The 23,219-nt window shown below is 46.7% G+C and overlaps 1 protein-coding gene across 4 annotated transcripts in view; it reads right to left on the reverse strand.

The window, feature by feature from the left end:
* Positions 1 to 18,170, reverse strand: part of LOC135907182 (phospholipid-transporting ATPase ABCA3-like) — a 326,965-nt gene extending 308,795 nt beyond the window's left edge. For all 4 annotated transcript variants that reach the window (XR_010565924.1, XM_065438856.1, XM_065438854.1 and 1 more), the window contains exons 1-2: positions 18,093 to 18,170; positions 7,306 to 7,694 (exon numbers count right to left, since the gene is read on the reverse strand). Coding sequence is in view for 3 of the 4 variants with exons in the window: in XM_065438856.1 (XP_065294928.1) it covers positions 7,306 to 7,606 (301 nt within the window). In the remaining variant the exon portion in view is untranslated. The remainder of the gene's footprint in view (positions 1 to 7,305; positions 7,695 to 18,092) is intronic.
* Positions 18,171 to 23,219: the final 5,049 nt, after the last annotated feature.

Consider the following 23,219-nt stretch of genomic DNA (forward strand, 5'->3'; position numbering starts at 1 on the left):
CTGCTCTACAGTTGCGACGTCGTGTAGTTGGCCAAGCTACCTAATTATACACGCTTTTGAGGGCTTTATGCACAATGAAACGGCTTAGACAGCAACCAGTATGTTATAAATTTTTTATTTAAAGGCGAATATAATATCTGCACAGTGTGCCACCACCATACATGGTGCTGCATTTCTAACCTGCTTTGTAATCTCGGTAGACGTATGCTCTTACCATGCCATGATCAATATGAGGACAACGAAGTTATTTTCTGTTTTTGCACGCATCACACATTCGCAGGGAAAGCTCTAGCACATACTTATGTACTACGTGATGCACTATACGAAGCAAGTACGAGCAGCATTTCACGCGGACAATGCGCACACTCAACAACATAATCAATTGTGGGTAAATTCAATTTGCATACGCTTTAGAAGCGTTTCATCCTATGCTGCGTGTGCTGGCCGTTAGTGGCGCTATATTATGTATCCACTTTAGGAATAGAGAGCACACAATCATTTGCGTATCCATCACGCGACAGCTTCATGGGGCACCAGCTTTGTGACGAACGATTGCACATATTTTCGTGTAGCCCAATGTGAGGATCGCGTAATTATAGCATTTCAAGCAACCGCACATTGCGCCAAAGGAAGGCAAAAATCGAGCGAGCAACAGAGGACTTTGCAACCGCGTTTTTGGGCACGCTAGTGGTATGCTGCTTTATTTTTTCGCAATCATGTGTACTCGAATGCGTTATATCGATGTAAAGGAAAATACAGGGCACTAGAACAGCCAAGTGTAAATTTCATCGTAACCTCAGCCAAAGTACCAAAACGCCTACGTCAGACTACACCGCGTTGTAGCTTCCGCTGCGATAGACTACGAAGCGCTTAATGTCGGCGCTCTTTTGTGCCATGATTCTGTACTTCGCTCACCGCTTCTAGAAGGCGGCACTATCCCTGTCAAGAGAACATATTCAGCGCGTTCGAGCGGACGTCACATCCGTTATAATAAGTAGATCATGAACCACGGCACAAAGCATCTCGTTCTAAAAGGATGCTTAATTCCTAGTGAAGTCAGATTTTCTAACACGCTATGACTATTACAAAAGTAATTTAATACTTTTAACACTGCACTTTGGAGCATATCCTCTCCGTAATTGGTAAGGTTTAGTGGCACATTCCAGAGTCCTATTGTCGTGTATTGTATTTGTGTATCAGTAAAGTAAGTTTTGCAGGGCAAGTTAGGTCAGAAGAGTGACGCCCTTTTTCTCTAACGTTTTACTGACGCAATAATCATAACAGTTCTGTATAGAGTTGGCACCATATCTCTTTATTATAGGAACCACTGCAGTGCACGATGGAAGACTATAACTATTACCTTGTGTTGGGCACGAGCGAGCTTTCCTACATGAGCTTACACTGTATTGCCCAATGCAGGAAAGCAGTATTGTATGTCAGAACGAGTAATATAACTTCCTCATGTGCTTGGACCGCTAATCTCTGTTCCGACTAACTAAATCTGTTGCTCGTGACAGCCTTGTTACTGTACAATGATTGCCCCAAAGCATATGTGCCGCGAATATTACACTTAAATATTCAAAAATGCTTACTATGTCTATTCGATTGTCATTGAAGAAGAGTGAGAAATCTGAGGGCAGTTGCTTGCCTTTTGATCTAAATATAATTGCCTTAGTATTATTCTCATTTTTCATTAGTGCATTACTTGTGGTCTATAGCTATAGCTTTACGAAAACTTCATTTTCTTGGCTGATTAGGGCTACAAAAGCACCATCTGGAATGAATAAGCCTGTATCGTCCACAAGTATTAAAAAAATTAAGTCTGGATTGAATTGTGTGATATCATTACCCACAGAACAAAAATGGTATGGTCCTAAAATAATGCCTTGGGGTACGCTGCTAACACATGTTTTAATGTAAGAAAGGTGATGGTGAATTTCTGCACACAGCCTACAATTGGTCTAATGGAACTGCACAATGCTGTGCGCTAAGCCACGTGTGCCATATAATTGCACCTTGCAAAAATGGAAGTTACGGTTAAAGAAATGAAACCCTATAGTAAAATCAATAAAAATCCCTCATTTCGAATATTCACATGCAGTGTTCTCCGATATATACTCTTTCTGTATGACGAAGGCTAGCTCTGTGAACTGGAACTGCCTAAGATGGAACTAGGCATTCGTTGTTAGGTTATTTTTATATTGACACGCGTACTTGTTTATCTTTTTGGAGGAACCGCGTTCCACCATCTAACAAATGTTATCGCTCCTCGTGGAACGCGGGCGCATGTATGGAAAGTTTATGAAATGTTAACGATGGTTCCTTTTTCTGTCAGTTGTCAAGGAAGCTTGTGTAATCTGATTGCATGTGTGGCGCGAATTGTGTAGAACGTTCTAGAAGACAAGCGGGTTCCAGCGATTATTCTGGATCCTTCGATGACATATGTATTAAAGCCGACGGGCTTGACCGGCAGATTAGGTTACGACGATCACTGACCGTTTCGCCGCTATTGTGTGCTTTGAGTGCAACTTGCTCTTGTGGATTCAAGTTCACTCAATGAATGTTAGTTTCGTCCTTCCGAGATTTGCCACTGTAATTATGCACCGTCACAACTACGTGACAATATAAAAAACCCGGCATGCAAGAAAGTAAAGCTTTAAAAATCACAGGCAAGTTGGATGCAGGTTTGTAATTGAATAAATCATTCTGATAACCACTGTGTGAAGGACCCCCACCTAGGCGATTTGGGACTACATTGGAAAAGTACCTCTAGGAAAACAAAGGATAAGAACGTGTGTGCGTGGATGGACAGTATTAAAAGCAACGAATTTTAGTGCATGAAGCCGCATATTACAAGAATCACAGGTGGTATAATTTTCTCAGCCTGAAATTAGAAAAAGAAGACCCTGCACTCAAATATGCTGTTTAAGGGCACACTATATTTCTGCCATTTTTTCCGAGTACATGTGTCAGCATCCGCAATATGGGGATTAGCCATATCTAAAAGTAATAATTAAAAATATTGTTAGTTCTTTACTTTTAAGGTCCCATTGACCTAAACCTCGAAAGATTTGCTAAGTGCTTTATTGATAAGAAGTATTGTATTTACTTTCTTCGACGTAACCCAATAGTTGTCTGTAGCTTGCGCAAAAGTGCTAATAATATATCCATTCCGAATTTAATTATTCAGCTTATTACAGTGTTTGGTAACTCTTTAACAACTGTAGGTCATGTGAGGCGAGAAAGGCGTGATACATTTCATATTTAGCCCTGATCTTGTTTATGAATTATTCAGTAATCTATGTCTTACGAATGTTTTTAGATGAACGGAATTACATATGTGAGAATTTGAAAGAATTGCCTGATTTCCAGACAAAAGTAATCTCGATTCCGAGACTTTGAGACATGAGGTTTTGTATGAGCATGTATGATGTCTGTTCTTTCACATGTTCATACATATTCCTAAATATAGGTAAGTCATCACTCAAGTCCCATGAGTTAGTCGCAGACATTATGTTAACTTGAAAGTTTGTAAGAAAGAAGTCGATTAGTGTACGGTAGTGAGTGATTATTGTGGTGGCTGAATTTTTTATATTACCTAGGCCGAAGTGTTAATCCAGTCATACCGACACTCTTTCCATTGAGCATTTATGAGAATCAATGTTGAAATTGTCACCCATTAGGCTTATTGGAGTGCCCGTAATCAAAACAGTTTTTTTTCTCGAGATATTTGAAGCACTTAGAAGAACAGCCTAAGAAACTGATATATGTTTGTCGTTCATTCAAATTTCCAATGCCTCGGAATAAGCTTTTGCAAAAGTAAAGTCCCCAATTAGTTCAACGTTTAGCGAGTCTTTTATCAACACTGATATCCCGCCGCCACGTTGACAACGGCGATTTAAGGAAAGCGAGTTGTAGTCAGTCTAGGTGAAACTCGCCAGTCTTAAGGAGGTACTCTCCCCTATGAGCCATCCGACGCCTCAGACTGTGAGCTTACCCCATGCCATCCGGAGAAAAATCACCGTACGTCCTCTGCCTCGCAACATGCACCCAGTGCACCACGCAGAGCGAAGGGAGGCCCGCGCCCTGGCCATACACAAGCGATACGGAACTTTACCCTCTACAGCCTACACTGACGCGGCTTCTTACTCCAGACGCGCAGCCACAACAGCCACCGTAGTCGTCAACACAGAACATCGGAGCAGCATTTCGCTCACACGAAACAATCCCCTCCAAGCCGAGGAAGCGGCCATAGCCCTCGCTCTCTCCCAAACAGAGGTTGAAGTCATAGTGACAGACTCCCAACAGGCGTGCCGCAACTTTGCTAGCGGCAGAATTCATGCCACTACACTCCGGATCATCAATCAAAAGCCGCCAACGAGATCAGTCATGATCATCTGGGCGCCAGCTCATCAAGGCATTCCTGGCAACGAGGTCGCCAACCACGTGGCTCGAGATCTGACCCACCGAGCCGACGCCGAGGAATCTGAACCCGAGCGCATGCACCCTCTAGTCTCTTACCAAGACATCACACAACACTACAAGCTAACCCGCAGAACATATGCGCCCCCACACAAGTCACTACCTAGAGAGCAGGAGCGATTCCTCCGGGCTCTACAGGTCAATACATTCCCCCACCCAACCAGGAATCACCTCATAGACCCTACAAAATTCTCTCCGCAATGCCGCTTCTGCGCAGAGCCCGGGTCCCTCAGGCACATAGTAGGAGGTTGCAGAGCGGCACCATTAAATCATCCGAACCCTTACCCCACTAACGAGCTTTGGGAGAGAGCCTTGGCCAGCTCCGACCTCGAGGATCAGCAACGGCTGATTGCGAGGGCCCAGGACGCGGCCCGAGCTCAAGGCATTCTGGACTGAGGACGCCTCTCCCTAGCTGCTTCACCTAATAAAAATGTTTATTCTCTCTCCAGATTTTAGGACAACCCGCTGGCCATTGTCGATGGCCGTAAGTACAGACGCAGTACTGTCAAGTGATCCTTTTCGGAGAGACGTTAATTTTTTCGAGTTTCACTTCACTCCGCGTCGGACGCGTCGAAGAATATGGCTGACAGCTTTCCTAACACTTTGCAAAGCTCACCATCTTCACAGTAATGAGAACGCTGCTGGCCATATTGTTTGACACGTCATCCAAGATGTTGCGAACGGGATCGAATCCCACCAAGCGATCGGTCCGGAATACCTGTCTGGTATGCTGAAGTGACATTACAGTGAAGTATGTGCCTTTGTTGTGTGTATGAGAATTGACGTGAAAAATACGCGCGACAACCACGGAAGAAGGACCAGAAAGACAAGGGCATAACTGGCAACTAACTTTATTCACAGATAAGCAGCCTATTATTAGCAGTTACAAACATGCGCTAACCACATCGCTTCATACGCGCATCAAATTAAACCAGGTAAGGGGACTCCCAGAAACTTTCTACTTTAGTAACGTTTAAAAAATGCTATGCGCTGTCATGCAGGACCACATGCACGTTATAGATACGTGTATTTTTTTTAAATAGTTTGTGTTCATTCTTTCACGTGCCAGAAATTCTGTACTCTTAAGAAACTGCAAGGGCCATAAAATATCACCTCGCACATTCAGAAATCACAATGCACACGCAACTGCTTTGAAGGATCGCTTTTTATCGAACGTTCGTGTTCTCTAACTTTGTCGCTTACGTACAGGCCTGTTTTTTTGGCCGATGCAAACCCTACCTCAGCTACGTGGAATTTCATGCGCCGCGACAACCGAGCAGGCGACATACGACATAGCATGCCTTTTCCCGCACAGAGAGAGCCTCGGCACTTTGGAAATTGAGCACCGGCCAGCCAGTGGCGCCGAGAAAATCATAGGTGCCGTGGACTTGCCAGCCACGTTCTTAAGCCTGTGCGCTACCTTAAGAGCATCTGTGGCTCTGCTTGGCGGCGAATGCGAATCTTTTTCAGTCGTCACTAAATTGGAAAATTTATTGGAATCCCCTTGCCTGGTGTAATTTGATGAGCGTTTGAAGCAATGTGGATTGCTCAAGTTCGGAACGGCTAGATCGTACGCAATTATCCTGTGAATACAGTTAGTTGCGAGAGATGCCGTTTTCTTTCTTGTCTACTATGCTAGTTGCGCGTCTTTTGCGCAGCAGTTATGAACTACCTCAGCAGCAAGATGTATTAATGTATGTATGTATGTATGTATGTATGTATGTATGTATGTATGTATGTATGTATGTATGTATGTATGTATGTATGTATGTATGTATGTATGTATGTATGTATGTATGTATGTATGTATGTATGTATGTATGTATGTACACGCGCCTGGATGTGTGTATGGGCCCATGTACAACTGATCGCAAGAACAGGAGGACGAGGCTGCTCTGAAGTTTTTGGATTTGAACCAGGTATCCTTCAGCTTCCCCGTGACCTTAGGCTCTGCATAGCAGTACGGGCGATTCGGTCCGGTTTCGGTTTTCTCGCGGCCGGAATAAATCAGCCTGAGGGCGATACCGCACGAGTGCTAACTCGCCACTGAGATTTGATTGCTTTAGTTGATACACCAGTCGATCGCAGCTCCTTAAGTAGTGACATAACACTTTTAGTCATCAGCCAGCGCAGGTACAGTGTACTGGTTTCTTTCCTATTAAGGTACGGCCTCACTTGCGGAAATAAGCGCGCGGCTTAGCGCGCGCTTAAGAACGCGCGCCGCGAAAGTCACTTTCGCGGCAAGAATTCTCTAGAATAACAGCTTGGGGCTGTTGGTTTTCACAGTGGGCCCGCTTGCAAAAAAGCTGTTAACTCCAGCCTTGTTCATGTCGACCTACAGAGCAATTTCAGCCTGTATGGAGCCTTAAGCTTGCCTAGGCGTTAAGTCTCTTTCACTAAACCCTGAGCCGGTCCGCTAGATTAGGAAGCTCGGGAAGTAAAATTTGCAACCTCAGTCGTTGTTTAGGTGAGGATAAGACGAGATTCGGATTTAAGTCTAGACTTAGAGGCCCGCATGGGTGTGCAGTCGTGTTAACAGCGAAAAACGTAGACAGGACACGAAACGAGATGACACCACAAGTGCTGCCGAAATAAGCGATGTGTATGTATGTATGTATGTTACGCGGGCTTATTTCCTCATGTGAGTACGTACCTCTAGCCTGATTTCTTGGCGCCGTAGGCAAACACGCTCAACCCGTGTCTTCTCCGTTCCTCCACGGTTTTGGTAAGGGGCAAAGCTCCCGCTTAGGCGATTGCATGTGCAGTTTGCCGGCACTGGAATGCCTGCTACGTGAGGTGAAAAGAGAAGCCCGTGCCACTTACGTTGCATTTTCGTGGCTTTCAAGCGGCTGGTGATCTCGTTGGCCACGGCACGCATCAGCTTGTCGTTGTAGTCGCTCTTTGGCGCGTACACAATGTGCGACACTACAGGCGGCATGAAAGCGAAGCTGACATTTATCGTACCGGAATCCTTGCTGAGCGGCGTAGGCTGTTTATGCTTAGACGTGGTAGAAATAAAACAGCAACCTGCTATTGCAACTGCCAGCACCAAGCCCATGACTCGTCCACCCCTGCTCTGCACGCAGAGCGTGCGCCATAAGAAAGTCTTCACGTTGCCTAACATCGAACAACGTCGGTTCCGGGCGTGACTGAGGACCAGCACTGGCAGTGCTGACGACAAAGATGCCGACCAGGGCTCAGGCTGGGCTCTCCTGAAAGGAAGCGTTTGAAGGAATGTTCAAGACACCAGGGCACGCACGTTGTCACGTTTCGAATATATATTTACGGCTGCCCTGGGTAGTATACGATGCACCGAAATTCAACATCAAATACGATAATCGTTCTCTGTTCTTTTACATCTGGAAGCTTGTAGCATTCTATTTCTCTTAGAACATAGTTTATGTAGCTCCGCTGCAGAAGATTAAGATTAGAGATGCTGACGAGGCGGTGTTCGCAACCCTTGGGGCCATTGCTCAGCAGCAGGCGCAAGTCAAGCCCGAACGTTCAACTGAAGGCTAAAACTACGGAAAAAACGAATACAAGTTTGAAGGAACTCGCAGTGTATCACGAGGGCAAACCACCAACTTTTTTCTTCGTAAAAAAGCAGAGGCTATTTCAAGCAAGGCGACGAGGAAACAATGGAACACGTTCTTTCTGATTGTCCTCGATGCAGCGCACATAGGCAGTCACGGGGAGCACAATGGCCGGGCTTGATAACAGGCCGTTTTCGGAGCTGGCAGCCCTGGAACGCCGACTTATACAGTCGTCACACCACAAGACAGTGAAGATAACCTTGAAATGTTTTGGTTCGAGTGGCCTATTCGAGACACTAATTCTCATGGATGTTTACGACCTTCCATACATTTCTTTCCCGTTAGTTTGCCTTTTGTCACCCTGTTCTTTCCGTCTTTCATTTCCCCTTACCCTTCCTCCAGTGCAGGACAGCAAACAAGAATCTCAACGGGTTAACCTCCTTGCCTTTCCCATCCGGTTTATCTCTCTCTCATGCAAGAACACAGGCACGTGACAACATCCTCACTCGCGCTTGTGCAGATGACAAGAAAGAATGCTGCAGACGCACTATGTAACTCAGCTCGCACCGAGTAAACATCAGGGAAAAAACGTAGTGCCCTTCCACGCTGTGAAGGAAGACCAGCAAAGCTGCTATGTGTCCTTCGAAAATGACGAAACTATATATATATATATATATATATATATATATATATATATATATATATATATATATATATATATATATATATATATATATATTGTAAGCATTTATGCGGACTTCATCTTCATCTGTACAAAGTCATCATCAATCATCGGCTCGTGTTCGTTTTTGCGTCGGCGCCATTTTTCCTTCTTGGAATAAAGCGTCGTCTCAACCGTGGTATTTCAAGTGGTGGAGGCGCTTTAAGATCCCTTCGACCTCAATCCACTTCAAGATCTCTCCTGGAGCTACGTTCGGGACGCCGCTTACGCCAAGAGGCCGCCATGTCACAAGACCAGACCGCAGCATCCACCATCTCGATTCAAGTGCCAGCCACCCCCAATCCCAGCCCTGCCAACAACCGGTATCGCGACCCTGAAATCTTCACTGGCTTGCCTGGTCGGGACGTTGAAGACTGGCTCGACAACTATGATCGTGTCAGCGAATACAACAACTGGAACGAGAAATCGCGGTTAAACAACGTGCCATTTTACGTCTCTCAAGTAGCCAAGACATGGTTCCTGAATCATGAGAGAGACTTCCGTGATTGGTCATCTTTCAGGGAGCAGCTACGGCGGATTTTCGGCACGCCCACGGTTCGTTCGGAAGTTGCGAAAAAGAGGCTGTCTGAGCGCGTCCAGCATTATGGCGAATCGTATACCTCGTACATTGAGGACATCCTCGCGCTCTGCCGCCATGTCGACAGTGCCATGCCACAATCTGATCACGTGCGACACCTTCTTAAGGGTATCGGATCTACTGCCTTCAACGCACTCGCCGCTCAAAACCCTTCGACATTGTCGGACGTCGTCTCCGTCTGTCAGCGCCTCGACGCCCTGCAGTCAATCCGCTTGCAACCGGACTTTTCCAACAACCCCCTGGCAAACAGTATTGAGCTCCGGTCTATCATTCGAGCCATAATTCGTGAGGAATTGCAAGCGCATGGCTCAACCCCTTGCAGCAGCGCTCACGTCCAACCTGCTTCTACTGACCTGCGCGGTATTATTAAGGAGGAATTGGCCTCCCTGCAGAACGCCCAGCTTAGCAACGCTTCTCCTTGCCTACAACCGGCTTCTTACGCCCAGATTGCTGCAATGCCAGCCGCGCCGTCTCCAATTACGCCATCTGCGCCTGTTCACGATCACCTGGCACCTTTAGTCACCCGAGCTCCGAACCCGCCTTACTACTCTGCCTGGCGTTCGTCGAGGCCTATCTGCTACTACTGCGGCTTTCGAGGACATATCTCCCGGTTTTGCCGACGCCGCCAGCAAGACGAACGTCGTGGTTACGCGGCCTTTGAACGCGATGAGCCACCTCCTCGCGTTTACCGCACTTATGGCGATAATCCTCCCGTTCGCCGATCTCCATCTCCGGCCGACTTCTCCAACACCGCACTCAACACACGTGCCTCGAGACGCCGCTCCCCATCGCCGCTCCGACGTTCTGTTTCGCCACTTCGACCTGTCTCCCAACTCCATGTCCAGCGACCGGAAAACTAACCAGTGCAGTTTTTGGAGGGAAAACTGCATCACCGCGAAGTGCTCCAAGTCCTCCTGAACGTCCTTCGAACATGTTATTGGTGTCTGTGGAGGGTGTGCCTTTGTTAGCTCTGATTGACACAGGAGCAACTATATCTGTTATGCGTGCCGACCTGTGCTCTCGTCTGCGGAAAGTGAAGACGCCTTATACTGGATCATCCCTGATTGGGGCTAATGGAGCAATCATTCGACCATCAGCCCAATGTACATCACGCGTCTTCATTGATGGTATCTGTCATCACATTAAGTTCGCGATTTTATTCCCGTGCGCTCATGAACTAATTTTAGGTTGGGACTTTCTCTCGTCAGCGTCCGCTTTAATCTCTTGCCGTCAACGTGTAGTCCATATGAGCGAGACAGTTCATTGCAGCGGGAGTACCGATGAGCCACGACTGCGTTTTCTCACTGCTGCCGATTCTGTACTGCCTCCCGGCCACGAGCAAGTCATAAGTCTCTCTTCTACGGACATCACCAATGGTGACGTGTTCATCACTCCTTACAGTCGCTGTCTTGCCCGTGGGATTGTCTTCGCTTCCTGCATGGTGCGATTCAAAGAAAGCTCTGCATTAATCATCGCTTTAAATGCGACCACTGAGACAATCCTCCTACCTCAAGGCTCCGCAGTGACCTGTTATGTGGATACCAAACCAGTCTCCCTGCTTCCTCTTGCCGCCTCGCCAGCTCTTCCTCAACAGGACAAATCTGCTTCATCTGCCCTTACTTCCGTGATAAGCCCTGACCTTACTGCTGCTCAACATGAAGCGTTGCTAAAATTGCTTACGAAGCACCAGGCCTCCTTCGATATGGATACTTCGTCCCTCGGACAGACTTCCGTTGCCTTCCATCGTATCGACACCGATGGCCAGACTATTGTACGCCGTCGTCCCTACAGAGTCTCTTTGGCCGAACGCAAAATCATCGAGGAGCATGTCGCCGATATGCTGAAAAGAAACGTCATACGTCCCTCCGCCAGTGCTTGGTCATCACCCGTCGTTTTGGTGCAGAAGAAGGATGGATCGGTACGATTTTGTGTTGACTACCGTGCGCTAAACAAGATCACCCGTAAGGATGTATATCCGATGCCCCGTATCGATGACGCCCTTGATTCGTTGCAAGGCGCGCAATATTTCTCCAGCCTTGATCTTCGCTCCGGATATTGGCAAATCCCAATGCACGAAGCGGACAAAGACCGCCTTTTCTACTCCGGATGGTCTTTATGAGTTTAATGTAATGCCTTTCGGTCTATGCAATGCTCCCGCCACATTTGAAAGAATGATCGACGCGGTTCTTCGCGGCCTCAAGTGGAAAACTGGTCTATGTTACCTAGACGACATCGTCGTGTTTTCCTCGACTTTCACTGACCATCTGCGACGCTTAGATGAAGTGCTGACATGCCTTTCTAATGCCGGACTTCAACTAAACACGAGGAAGTGCCGTTTCGCTAGCAGAACGATTAAAGTCCTGGGTCATCTCGTTAGCAAAGACGGCATCCAGCCCGATCCGGATAAAATTTCCGCGGTGCTCAACTTTCCACGTCCACTTCGTGCAAAAGAACTGCGAAGCTTCATTGGACTCGCCTCATACTTTCGACGTTTTATCCGGAACTTTGCCAGCATTGCCTCGCCCCTCCACAAGCTCCTTGCTAGTTCCAGTTCCTTCGATTGGAACGATCAGTGTGAAGCCGCGTTCCAAGAACTCAAGCGCGCACTAACATCCCCACCTGTTCTTTGTCATTTTGATGACAAGGCGCCCACATTAGTGCATACTGACGCCAGCGGTCACGGAATTGGTGCCGTACTGCTGCAGCGCGACCACGAATTTTGCGAAAAAGTTGTTGCATATGCAAGCCGCACTCTCACTTCCGCGGAAATGAAGTACTCGATAACCGAACAAGGGTGTTTGGCTGTTGTCTGGTCCATCCAGAAATTTCGTGCATACCTCCACGGTCGACATTTCACGGTTGTGACCGACCACCATGCCCTATGTTGGTTGTCGACGATCAAAAACTTGTCCGGGCGCCTTGGCCGCTGGATACTCCGATTGCAAGCATATGATTTCAATGTAATATATAAGTCCGGACGGAAGCACCAAGATGCCGATGCTCTTTCACGATGCCCATTACCACTATCATCGGAGCACATCACATCACCTTGTCAAATTGGCCGCACGGAGGACGCTTCGTCTCTTACACCGATTTCTTCCTTGACTTCACCAAACCGCCTTTCAGTGCTTTCCACTCACCAGCGCGCAGATTCCTATTGCCATAGTATCATCAATCGCCTTAGCGGTGTTTCATCTCCACCCAATGCCAGGCTACGGAAACAACTCAAACTGTTCAAGTTTGAAGACGACGTGCTCTACCGGTACATTTTTCACCCAGAAGGCCATCGATGGGTTCCCGTTCTACCGCGCTCTCTTCGCGCTGCAGTTCTGCAGGCCTCACACGATGACCCGACGTCAGGCCACTTGGGTTACAACAAAACACACGAGCGCATACGCAGCCGATTCTATTGGCCAGGCCTTTCCACGAGCATAGCTAGATATGTTGCCTCGTGCACGCTTTGCCAACACCGTAAGCGATCTACTACTGCTTCGGTCGGGACCCTACAACCGCTTCCTTGTCCAGCACAACCCTTCTCTGTCGTCGGCATTGACCTTTTCGGGCCACTCCCACCTACTCCAGACGGCAACCGATGAATCGTCACTGCTGTTGACCATTTGACCCGGTACGCTGAGATAGCCTCAATACGCTCAGGAGCTGCCTCAGAAGTAGCGGCCTTCTTCTTGCAGGCTGTCTACTTACGTCATGGGGCGCCTCACGTTCTTTTGAGCGACCGAGGCAAAACATTTCTTTCAAGCACTCTTCATGAAGTTCTGCAAGCGTCCAACACCGTGCACAAGACAACGTCTAGCTACCACCCTCAAACCAACGGCCTAACAGAGCGATTTCATCGCACGCTCTGTGACATGCTATTCATGTATATTCAACCTGATCATCGTAACTGGGATGCGATTCTCCCATTTGTAACATTTGCGTACAACACGTCTGTTCAACGGACCACCGGATACTCTCCGTTTTTCTTAGTATACGGCCGCCACCCAACCTCATCACTCGACGTTTCTTTCTTCTCTGGCCCCGTCAACGCTTCACCATTCATTTGCGACCAGTTTGTGTCTCGTCTTGCCCAATGTCGTTGTCGCGCCCGTATGAACACTGCAGCCAGCCAAGACGATCGCAAAGATCGGTACGATGCCTCTCATCGCGCCGTTTCCTACCACCCTGGTGACGATGTGCTTCTATGGACCCCTGCGCGAACACCCGATTATGTGAGAAGCTTGAGTCTCGATATCATGGCCCCTACAAAGTCATCGAGCAGACCTCGCCGGTGAACTATCACGTTACACCTGTTGAGGCCCCAACCGACCGACGTTGCCGCGGAACAGAGATCGTGCATGTTTCTCGCCTGAAGCCCTTTCATATCCGTTCCACTGTCTAATGTGCGGCCAGGCTGGCCCCTTCCGTCCACGGGGGAAATTAGTGTAAGCATTTATGCGGACTTCATCTTCATCTGTACAAAGTCATCATCAATCATCGGCTCGTGTTCGTTTTTGCGTCCGCGCCATTTTTCCTTCTTGGAATAAAGCGTCGTCTCAGCCGTGGTATTTCAATATATATATATATATTTCTATCATCAGCCCAGACATCGTAATCCACCTTAATTAGCTCTAATTTCCCTTAGTCAACCCTAACACTCCTTAATTTCCCGTAATGAACCCTAGTTCATGCTAGTCTGCCCTATTCTATCCTCATTTACTCCAGTCCTCATTATTCCACCTGAATACTCCTTAATCCACCTTAAACCACCTTATTCGACCTTAATCCACCATAGTGCACCCTAATCCACCCTAATCTACCCTAATATACTTTAATCCTTCTTCATTCACTTTAATCGACATGAATGCACTCTAGCCCTCTTTAATGCAGCTTAATCCTCCTCCATCTACCCTAATCCATATTAGTCGACTTTCATCCACACTAATCCGCCTTAATAGATCGTAATCTTCCTTAATACACATTAGTCCACCCTAATAGACCTTAATAGGCTGAATTCATCTTAACCCACCCTAATCCACCCTGATCCCGTCCTTGTTACTTCATCCACATTAATGGTGGGTACACTACCTCTGCCGACTTGGCCATATACAGTTTCACTGTGAAAATTTGGAGGACGCTCAAGTATCGTCTTTAAGAGTTGAATGCGATAGAACCCAAAGATCCCTGAATGCTCTTTACGCTTCGTGGCAACTGCAGTTTATGTAACCGTAATGTTTACCGCGAAACGCGGGTGGCGAACAATATGCACAAAGGCGAACTTTCTGGCGAGCTTTCTGTACCATTTCATGCTGGTAGTACAGAGACGAAGGTTCTCTTCTTTGAATTAAAATTGATATGCGCAAAATAGTTCACAAGACATACACACACCGCGACTGATAATGCGCGTCGCATGTTTGAGCCCTCAACAGATATTTCTGTGAATTGTAGTTACCGACGCACCGAAAGGCTTCTCTGACGAGCTTATATGAACGGACATTGCGTAAATTTAACAAACCACGATCTAGAACATCTCGATACCGTTCCGCAGCACCCAGCAGCAGTACTTTCAAACAGCGCCGCTCCGACTCGCGCAAGCGAGAGAGGAGGAAAGGCTCGCTGCGCGCGCTTTCCTCCTTGCCCGATGAAAAGTTCTATAGGGGCTTTAGCGTTTCCCGGTAAACATTGCGGTTACATAAGCTGCCGTTGCCGGGAAGCATGAAAAGCAGTAAGACGTCTTTGAACGCTATCGCGTTGCCCTCTTAAATGTGAAGCATAAGTGTCCATTTTTTTCCGTGGCATTTGTTTGTCGCCTGTCAGTGAAAATTTATATGAATAAGTTTGTACAGAATGAAAGACGATGTATGAGTAACTTTTATGATAGAAGACTGGTTGGGTAAGCGTGGTTCGAAATTCCTTTTGCTCAAACGACTTCCGATGCTAAGCGCCGCACGCGGGACGCCTATGTCGGATTTTCTGCGACACGAGGCTCTTAAAGCTATCGCGGTAAAAAGGTGCACCAATCTATGCTCCGTAAAAAAATTGAGCAGGCGAAAATAAACGAAAATGGCACATGTCTCTCCAAAGTGTAGGCTATAATTATTAGAACGGAACAATTCGCAGTTCTGCCCGAAAGGCGAAGCAGCGATTGCGGTAGCGAATTAGTATATAGCTGTACATAGTAAGGACAGTTGTTTTATCGGCAGTATAAACTTGTAAACATTCGCTTACTAACTAAATTAACAATGAATGCGTAAGTATGGCCGAATGAGTACGTGGAACGAAACAGACACACAGAGACAGCGCTGTGCTTGTGTGTCTGCTTCTTTCTACGCCCTTGTTCAGTCACGCTTACGTATTCTATCATGGATTCAAACCAAGTAGCCCGTCAACGTAGTTTAACTAAATTAATGTGCACGGTGTCATGCGCGCACAGGTAAACATGAACACGTCTCACTCGATGAGCGCGGAAACTCGCCTTGAAATTCTGCAGAGAGGAATCGCGGTCGCAGGAAGCGAATTGACTTTCATGCATGTTTCGCTTCAGCGAGAACGAAACATCGAAGGCGCAGCGCATACCAAGCTGCCGGCACTACGCGCACTGCGCAAAAATAGCAGATCCCTTCGAAGATGAGGCCCACGCAAACGCGCACTTTAGCCACGTCGCAGATCGCTTTCAAGACACACGAGCGCTGGCCACGCGTTCCAACGACGTCCACCAAGGCGTCTACTACAGCGTCCGCAATACGCGTGACCAAGCCATAGTAGACGACGCGGTTGTCTGCACTCTGCACGGAGCGGCGGGCGAAAAGGACATGGAGGCACCGTAGCAGCCGCCACAGAAGAACGCCCCTCCTCCCTTGACCACCCCGAGCATCGCGCGTCACAGGAGAAGGCACACATCGGGCCTAAAACCCCTTAAACTTCTTAAAGTAGTGGCACGCTTGGAAGAATGCCGCCTGCTCGTCGCGTGCTGTGGCCGAGGCCGCCGCCGCGTCACTATTGGCCTCATAGCATCATGTAGGCCCTCGCGCCATGCATCAGCGCCATTTTTGCTCGAGAAGCGCCTACGGAGTGGCGAGGAGCGCATGCTCGCACCGCAGCTACGCTCGAGCAGTGTAGTTGGCGCCACGGTCGAGGAGGGCGCGTGAGAGAGAGGAGAAACGAGGAGCAGTGAAGGCGGAGGAGGAGAGTGTCGCCACTTTACGTTTGAGGTGCTTTAATCGGGCCACGTTTCTCGCTCCCACACTTGAGATTTAACCGCGCTCGCCGGCTCACCCTCACACGCTTTCACTCGCACCCAACCTCACGGCGACAGTGACGGCAGAAATGGCCTAGAGTGTCCGTATAACTGCTATCGCAATGAAAGCGCACTGGTACTCATAAAACGTGGCTAAAACAAAGTCAGCACGAGTGACGGAAAAAGGGGGCGAAATACTACGAAAATGTAAGAATGAAAAAAAAAGCCATCACCGAAGTACAGGCGAAGGTTACAAGATGGAAACACGCGAAAACTTGTGAAAATAACATGAAGGGAGAGTATTAAAACACGCTGAAAAATGACGGAGCTCAGCCTCAAGTCGCGAGTAACATTCATGGAAAGCGCAAACAATCCGTGCAATTTATTGCTGCAGATGCAGTTCCCTCCTTTAAAATCGAAACATACGGCGCACTGGCAGACAGGTGTCGGGGAAGAGTGCTCGTTTCGCATTCCGGTGGACCGGATTCCCATTCCCAACCCAAACCGAAAGGTACCAAATTTTCTTTTCAAGGTTATCAATTTGCTTGTTTTACAGGAACCAGCGTGAAGAATTGGACGTCAATTCAAGAATTTTTTTTTTGACGTGCATTTACTCTTTCCGCCCTCGGCCATTTTTGGTACCATTGCTCGGTCATGCCGCCCCCGACGTCATCGTTTTTTCGCCTAATGGGTCACATAATGCTTTCGCCTAAAAACAGTTTGGAACAGCTTTATGGTACAGCCACCACAGGCGTTCGATGCAACTCTTAAAGAAATGGCAAGTCACAATTTGCTTTCCTTCGTATAGCAACCACTCGCACACAAGCGATATAGCGTAGGGGAGTATGTTTGCACATTCTTAGAGGCCGCTTCAGTCGATTTTAACCAAAGACCGTTCTGACAGGGTGCGATGGTAAAAGACAAGGCAAATATGCCGCTACTATGCATAATACACTGAATAAAGCACAGCGTAGTCTTATTCAGAACAGTCTAAGGGCTGTGGTGAATAAGAGCGTACCGCAAAAGATATAGTGAAGCGTAACGATGTGAAATGAATTATTTTTTCGGTCAGCACTGAAAACAGGTGCATCAATACATCGGGTTATTTCAATTGCGGCATCGAAACAGCGTCGAAAATCTATTGCGACAATACCTAACGCGCGTACATGAACGTCGTTGAAAAATGGAATATTGCCATGAACCCTTGCATGAATTGTGAAGAGAATAAAAAGGGTGTGCTATTGGTGGGTTTATCTTGAAAATGCGCAAAAAAGCGATGTCAAAATTCTGAAACATAAAACTACAAAATCGAATCAGCACTTGTATGCGCTCGATGCTAACATACGCTAGCAATGCAATTCATAAATTGATGGGTATTCGCTCAGACACTGAAGCTGGACAAGTAGGAATGCTACACAGTTTCGGCTTCAGCATGGCAAATGGAACGTTACAGAAATCTGCGAGGCCTCGCTTCTCAATGGAGAAAGTGCCGCTGAGGCTCAATAAGCTTGAAATAGGCAAACTTACGACTATTTTCTGAAGACGCGGAGAAGAAGTAGTTGTTGTTGTTGTTGTTGTAGCCTGTGGCACGTGTGGCTCCTACCCACGATAGAAGAAGTAGACCGGGATCTCTTTCTTCGTCCTCTTTATAGTGTGTCATTCGACTCGCGCAACCCATGTTTCAATACGCTTATAACAAATTGTTTATTCTCAGTGAAGAAAATCGAATAGATCTTGCTTAAAGAGCTGTGATTTATGCTTCGTTTTCTATTTTTAATTCAGTGGAGACCACTTGTGGCGGACTTCAAAAAAGAAAAGATTTTTTTTTTTGCAGCAGTGGTGATGAAAGGCCGGAAATAGCGCTGACTGCTACGATACCGGCCTTTCCTTGACAAAGCTTCGTAGAACACTGCGATGGGAAATAATTTGTAGGCAATATGCAATTTCTGCGTTTTTTCTACTTTCTCGTACTAGTATAAAGTACCGTGGCTTGAAGCATCCCGCAGGAAATAGAAGATGTTAGCATTTATACAAAATACAATGAAGTCTCGTGCGATTCTATCACTTTTTGTTTTGAGTGGATAACGCTACTAAATATTCGCAATGGACTGACATAATATTCTTGTACGTGAGCAAACGCAAAGAAAGGGTAAGGAACTTGGTTGGTAACAGTAACCTGGGGAACACAGTAAACATTTACTTTCCCACTGGAGCCCATAGAAAAGAATAATTTGCTGGTTTGTTGATAAAAAAACAACAACACAATTTACCATCCCCATTATTCATCAGTTGTTTTCCTCCCCGTCCCGTTTCGTCAGTGTAGAATGGCAGGCAAGAGCACGCTGTAGCTCATGCCAACCTCCATCCCTTTCTGTAAATAATTTTGCTCTCTCTTGAAGGAACTTGTCATTACGCGTGACTTCAGTTCATGTTGTCCCGACTCACAAGCAGAAGGAACTGGGAAAAGAGGGCAGGACACTTCAGTTGGGCAAACTTAACAACGTTTAGGTAGGGACTTCGTCTACTCTTCTACAATGCGCGAGATCGTCGTTTTCCTCTACGTGCCGCATATTGGACATGACATCTGCTTCACCAGAGAGAGCATAGTCCCGACGCTTACCTAACGGCACGAATATATGTAAGACGAGCTGTGGGCACTTCACTTCATTCCGAACGAGAGGGCTTCATGCGCACAATGTGCACGACTTCCGGTAGATGCTGCCTCGCCCTGGTGGAAGCAGGACTGTCTGAGAAGAACTCATAGTTCAGGCGGCTGGGGTGTCGTAAAACTTTGTACAGAGCAAAGTACCTCCTCAGTAGCTTTTCTGAAAGCCCTCGCGCATGGATGGGACTACAAATCAACACTTTCTCGTCTGGATGATATATGACACATCGGTGCCACAGATTGTGATGTTGAGCATCGTAGTCCTATTGTAGGGTGATTCTGACGCGGGCGAGTTGTCTTGCGTCTTCAGCGCGTTGCACGAATGTATACATACTCAGCGCGTCGGTGAGAGTCTTGTTCAAGAGTTTTGTTAGGCCGGTCGTTTGCGCGTGACCGGCTGTGGTTGTTTGATGAGCCGTGCCGCTGAGGCTAAGCACTGTCAATACGAATGTAGCCGTAAAGGCAGTCCCTCTCTCCGTTAATTAATTTATTTATTTCAAAATACTCTTAATCCTCTCGCGAGGATTATTATAAGAGTAGGAACAAAATTCCAACATTAAAAAAGCATAAGTAACAACTCACTGAAGAAAAAATTTCGGAAACCTGCGTAACTCTCTCTTATTTTCATGGAAATATTTGTAATGTATATATAAATACAATATACAACATAAGAATACTGTAGTATCAAATGAGAAAAAAACACAGTAACGGATGAAGTAAAAAAAGAACATTCAATGAAAAGCCGACAGATGGGCGTAAGTAGCTTAGTATTCGGAGCTTGGGAGCTTCCGCGATGATGTCTTGAATTCTTTCTAGAAACCGTTCCAGAGTTGTCTGGACTACAGTAAGTGGGTCTCTGCGCTCCATTCCCTTATTAATTGAGGAAAACAATGAAACATGGAAAGCATTGTTCTTGCAAAAATATCCTTTAAACATTTGGTGTTGTTTATGGCACGTTTGCACTTTTTCTTTAGCGGTAGCGAAGGCTGTGGCATTGGTTTTAAAGTGGCCGCTTAGCAATTGATAAAAGAATTTCACATGATGTATTTGAACTCAGTTACAAAGCGTAGACAACTCTGCTCGGTGCAGTAGCTCAGTAGGGGAATCAGTTTGTTTGTAGCTGTTAAGAACAAATCTTGCTGCCTTGCGTTGTGCGGCTTCCAGCATAGAAATGTTGGCTTTTGTTTAGGGGAACCACAATATATTCGTATATTCCAGCATCGGCCTAACAAAAGTGATATACGGTAAGCGCTTTGTATCTGTGGTAGCGTAACGTAGTGTTCCCTTGAAGAAAAACAAGTTCTCCATTACTTTTTTTATTACTTGCTGCAAGTGCGCAGCCCAGATGAAATTAGATGAAATATAAACCGCCAAATATTTGTACTGAATCATTGTACGAAGGGAGACACTGTCAAATATATAGGGAAATGATAGTTAACTTTGTTTCTTAGTGATGCTCATTACGACCGTTTTTTTTTCAGAAATAACTACCATTTGCCAGTCGTGGCCCCACTAGGCTACATGGTGCAGGGAATCGTCAAGGGCGATTTGGTGGCTAATGTCTTTAATCTCACTGAAAAGCATGCAATCGTCAGCGAACAATCTAATTTTACCGTTTACTGTTTCGACAATTTCATCTATAAACAGCAAAGACATCAGAGGGGGCAGACCAGAACCCTGCGGTACATCCGAAAGGGCCTTGACTGTGTCGGACTTATGTCCATTACATTGCACGAACTGGTAGCGATTTAAAAAGTACTCGCTTATCCAGTGAATGTTTGGACAATTGCCAAGTTTTTCTGTCAGTTAAATGATCAGTTTAGAGTGTGACACATGGTCGAAGGCTTTAGAAAAAAATTAGGTCGATTTGTGATTGTTCATTTATTGCTAGCCCAAAGTCATGTGAAGCTTGTACGAGTTGGGGGACGGTAGATAGTGCACTTCTGAATCCGTGTTGAGAAGGGAACATCAGATTGTTTTCTTCCACGTGTTTAGTTATTGATTTTAAGATAATCGGCTCAAGAATTTCACAGCTAGTGCATGTTAGAGGGATGAGCCTGTAGTTGGACGGGGGCGAAGTGTCACCAGATTTATGTACCGGTACCGTCACCGTTGGCGCACCATGCCTTAGAGTCACGTTTTCAATAAAGAATCGCGATGCTTCGACTGCGATGCTGCTTGGAAGCGGCTTTGTTTCTGTATTGTGATTTAGGTTAATCGGTGGCAACTATCACCCAATTTTGCCAGTATTGAATGTCGGGAATGGACTGACTAGGTCCATCCCGGTTTGCGAAAATGGCATTCTAGGTATTTAGACTGGCTGTAGTAGCCCAGATGGTTTCATATGTGGTGGTTTGCGTCGTTGACAATCGAGGCGCGTGCGAACGTAATGTTTCACAAAGGCGGCGATCCTTGACGAGTAATATTTCTCTTTGACTCGGGCCAGTGTTCACGTGTAGCCGAGGTGGCCAGATGTCGGTTCATCGTGGCAGTATTGCAAGTCCTCATGACGGATTGACGCTGGGATGACAAGTAGGAAACTGGTTCGCTTGCGGAGTAGTTGTTGTAGAGGTAATCATTACGGAAGCAAAATGATGGAGAGCTTCGTGCAAATGTTTAGGCGGGCTTGTAATCCAGTCTTCTAAAAAATTATTTAGCGGAATGAGTTCGTTGTCTTCCCGCTGCTGACAAGCAGTGGTGGCCGTGCCTAGAAGGCCTATAAAAACCATGTATTCGTCATATTCTGTGACTTCTGGTTTGATAGGTGGCCTTGAAAGGTAGTTGGTGTTGAAGGGAGCGGTCAATGGAGATCTGCGTAGCTGAGCTGCCACGTCTGGGGATGTGGCTAGGGAGCCGAAAACGATTGCCATATTTCTTGGCGCATAACTTCAGCCCCCGACGCAGCTTTGCATTGACTTGGCATCAAATTAGGCATCTTACGCTTTTCCTCAATAATTTCGCTTATCAGCCAGTGCAAGGAATCCTCGTCTGTCACAGTCACTGCTGCGCCGTTTGCCGGTCCACTGCTGGTCAGCTGATCATACTGGCGCCAGCGCAGACGTGACACGTGCTCTATGGCTGTTGATTCTTCACCGATATTCACCGATATTCGTCGACGGGTTCAGCACAAGACTAGCAAGCAGCTACGCCTTTACGCCGTGCATGAGGTGGCTGAGTTTTTTTTTTGTCGGACAAATAGGGGTCTGCACGAAGAAAAAGACGAGGCATGTCCTCAGTGAACATGACTACAGTTTCATTGGGCTTTTGAATTCGTACTTCGAGAAGACGTTGTGTGTGGTCTCGCCTTTCGGTGCTCTCGAATGTATGGAGGAAGCGGCGGCGGAACTCATCCCAGCTTGCCAAGTCTCCGTCGCGATTTGCGCAGCACGTGCGGGCTCCATGTTTAAAATAGAATTACATGTAAGATAGCTTCTGTCTAGCATGTCAACCATTATACCTGGCTATGCACTCATACTCCTCGAGCCATTCTTCTGCATTATCGTAGGTGTTACCGCGGGAGCTCATAGAAGATCGAGGAGTCAAAAGAGTCACGTGTGCAGGACCTAAGTTCGCCAGGTCTTGAACACTCGTGGCAACAGGCAGACTTCCCTATAGAGAACCCCAATTCCGCGCTTAGGCCTTGTAGGCGACGGTTGGCGAGGTGAACGGGTGTTTCGACACGTGAAAAATGGAATATCATATTACGTAGGCTTATGGGCTATGTCGTGGCTTTCAACAAAAAGTGCTCGCTGTTGCAATAACCGGACCTTTACTTTTATGCGCCGAGATTCACGTTCCGTGATTGGCCTAACTTTGGCACAAGCTGGAGTTAGCGCCTCATGGTTGACTACCGTAACAGTGGGATGTCCATTGATAATTACTCTATAATCTTTTCTATGATGTCTGCAGATAATCATCGATGAAACAATAAGCTTATCAGCAACACTTTATACGAAAAGATATCATCGGCGATTGCAATACTCCCTAAT

This window comes from Dermacentor albipictus, chromosome 9 (assembly GCF_038994185.2).
Source record: "Dermacentor albipictus isolate Rhodes 1998 colony chromosome 9, USDA_Dalb.pri_finalv2, whole genome shotgun sequence".
In the NCBI taxonomy this organism is placed as follows: Eukaryota; Metazoa; Arthropoda; class Arachnida; order Ixodida; family Ixodidae; genus Dermacentor; species Dermacentor albipictus.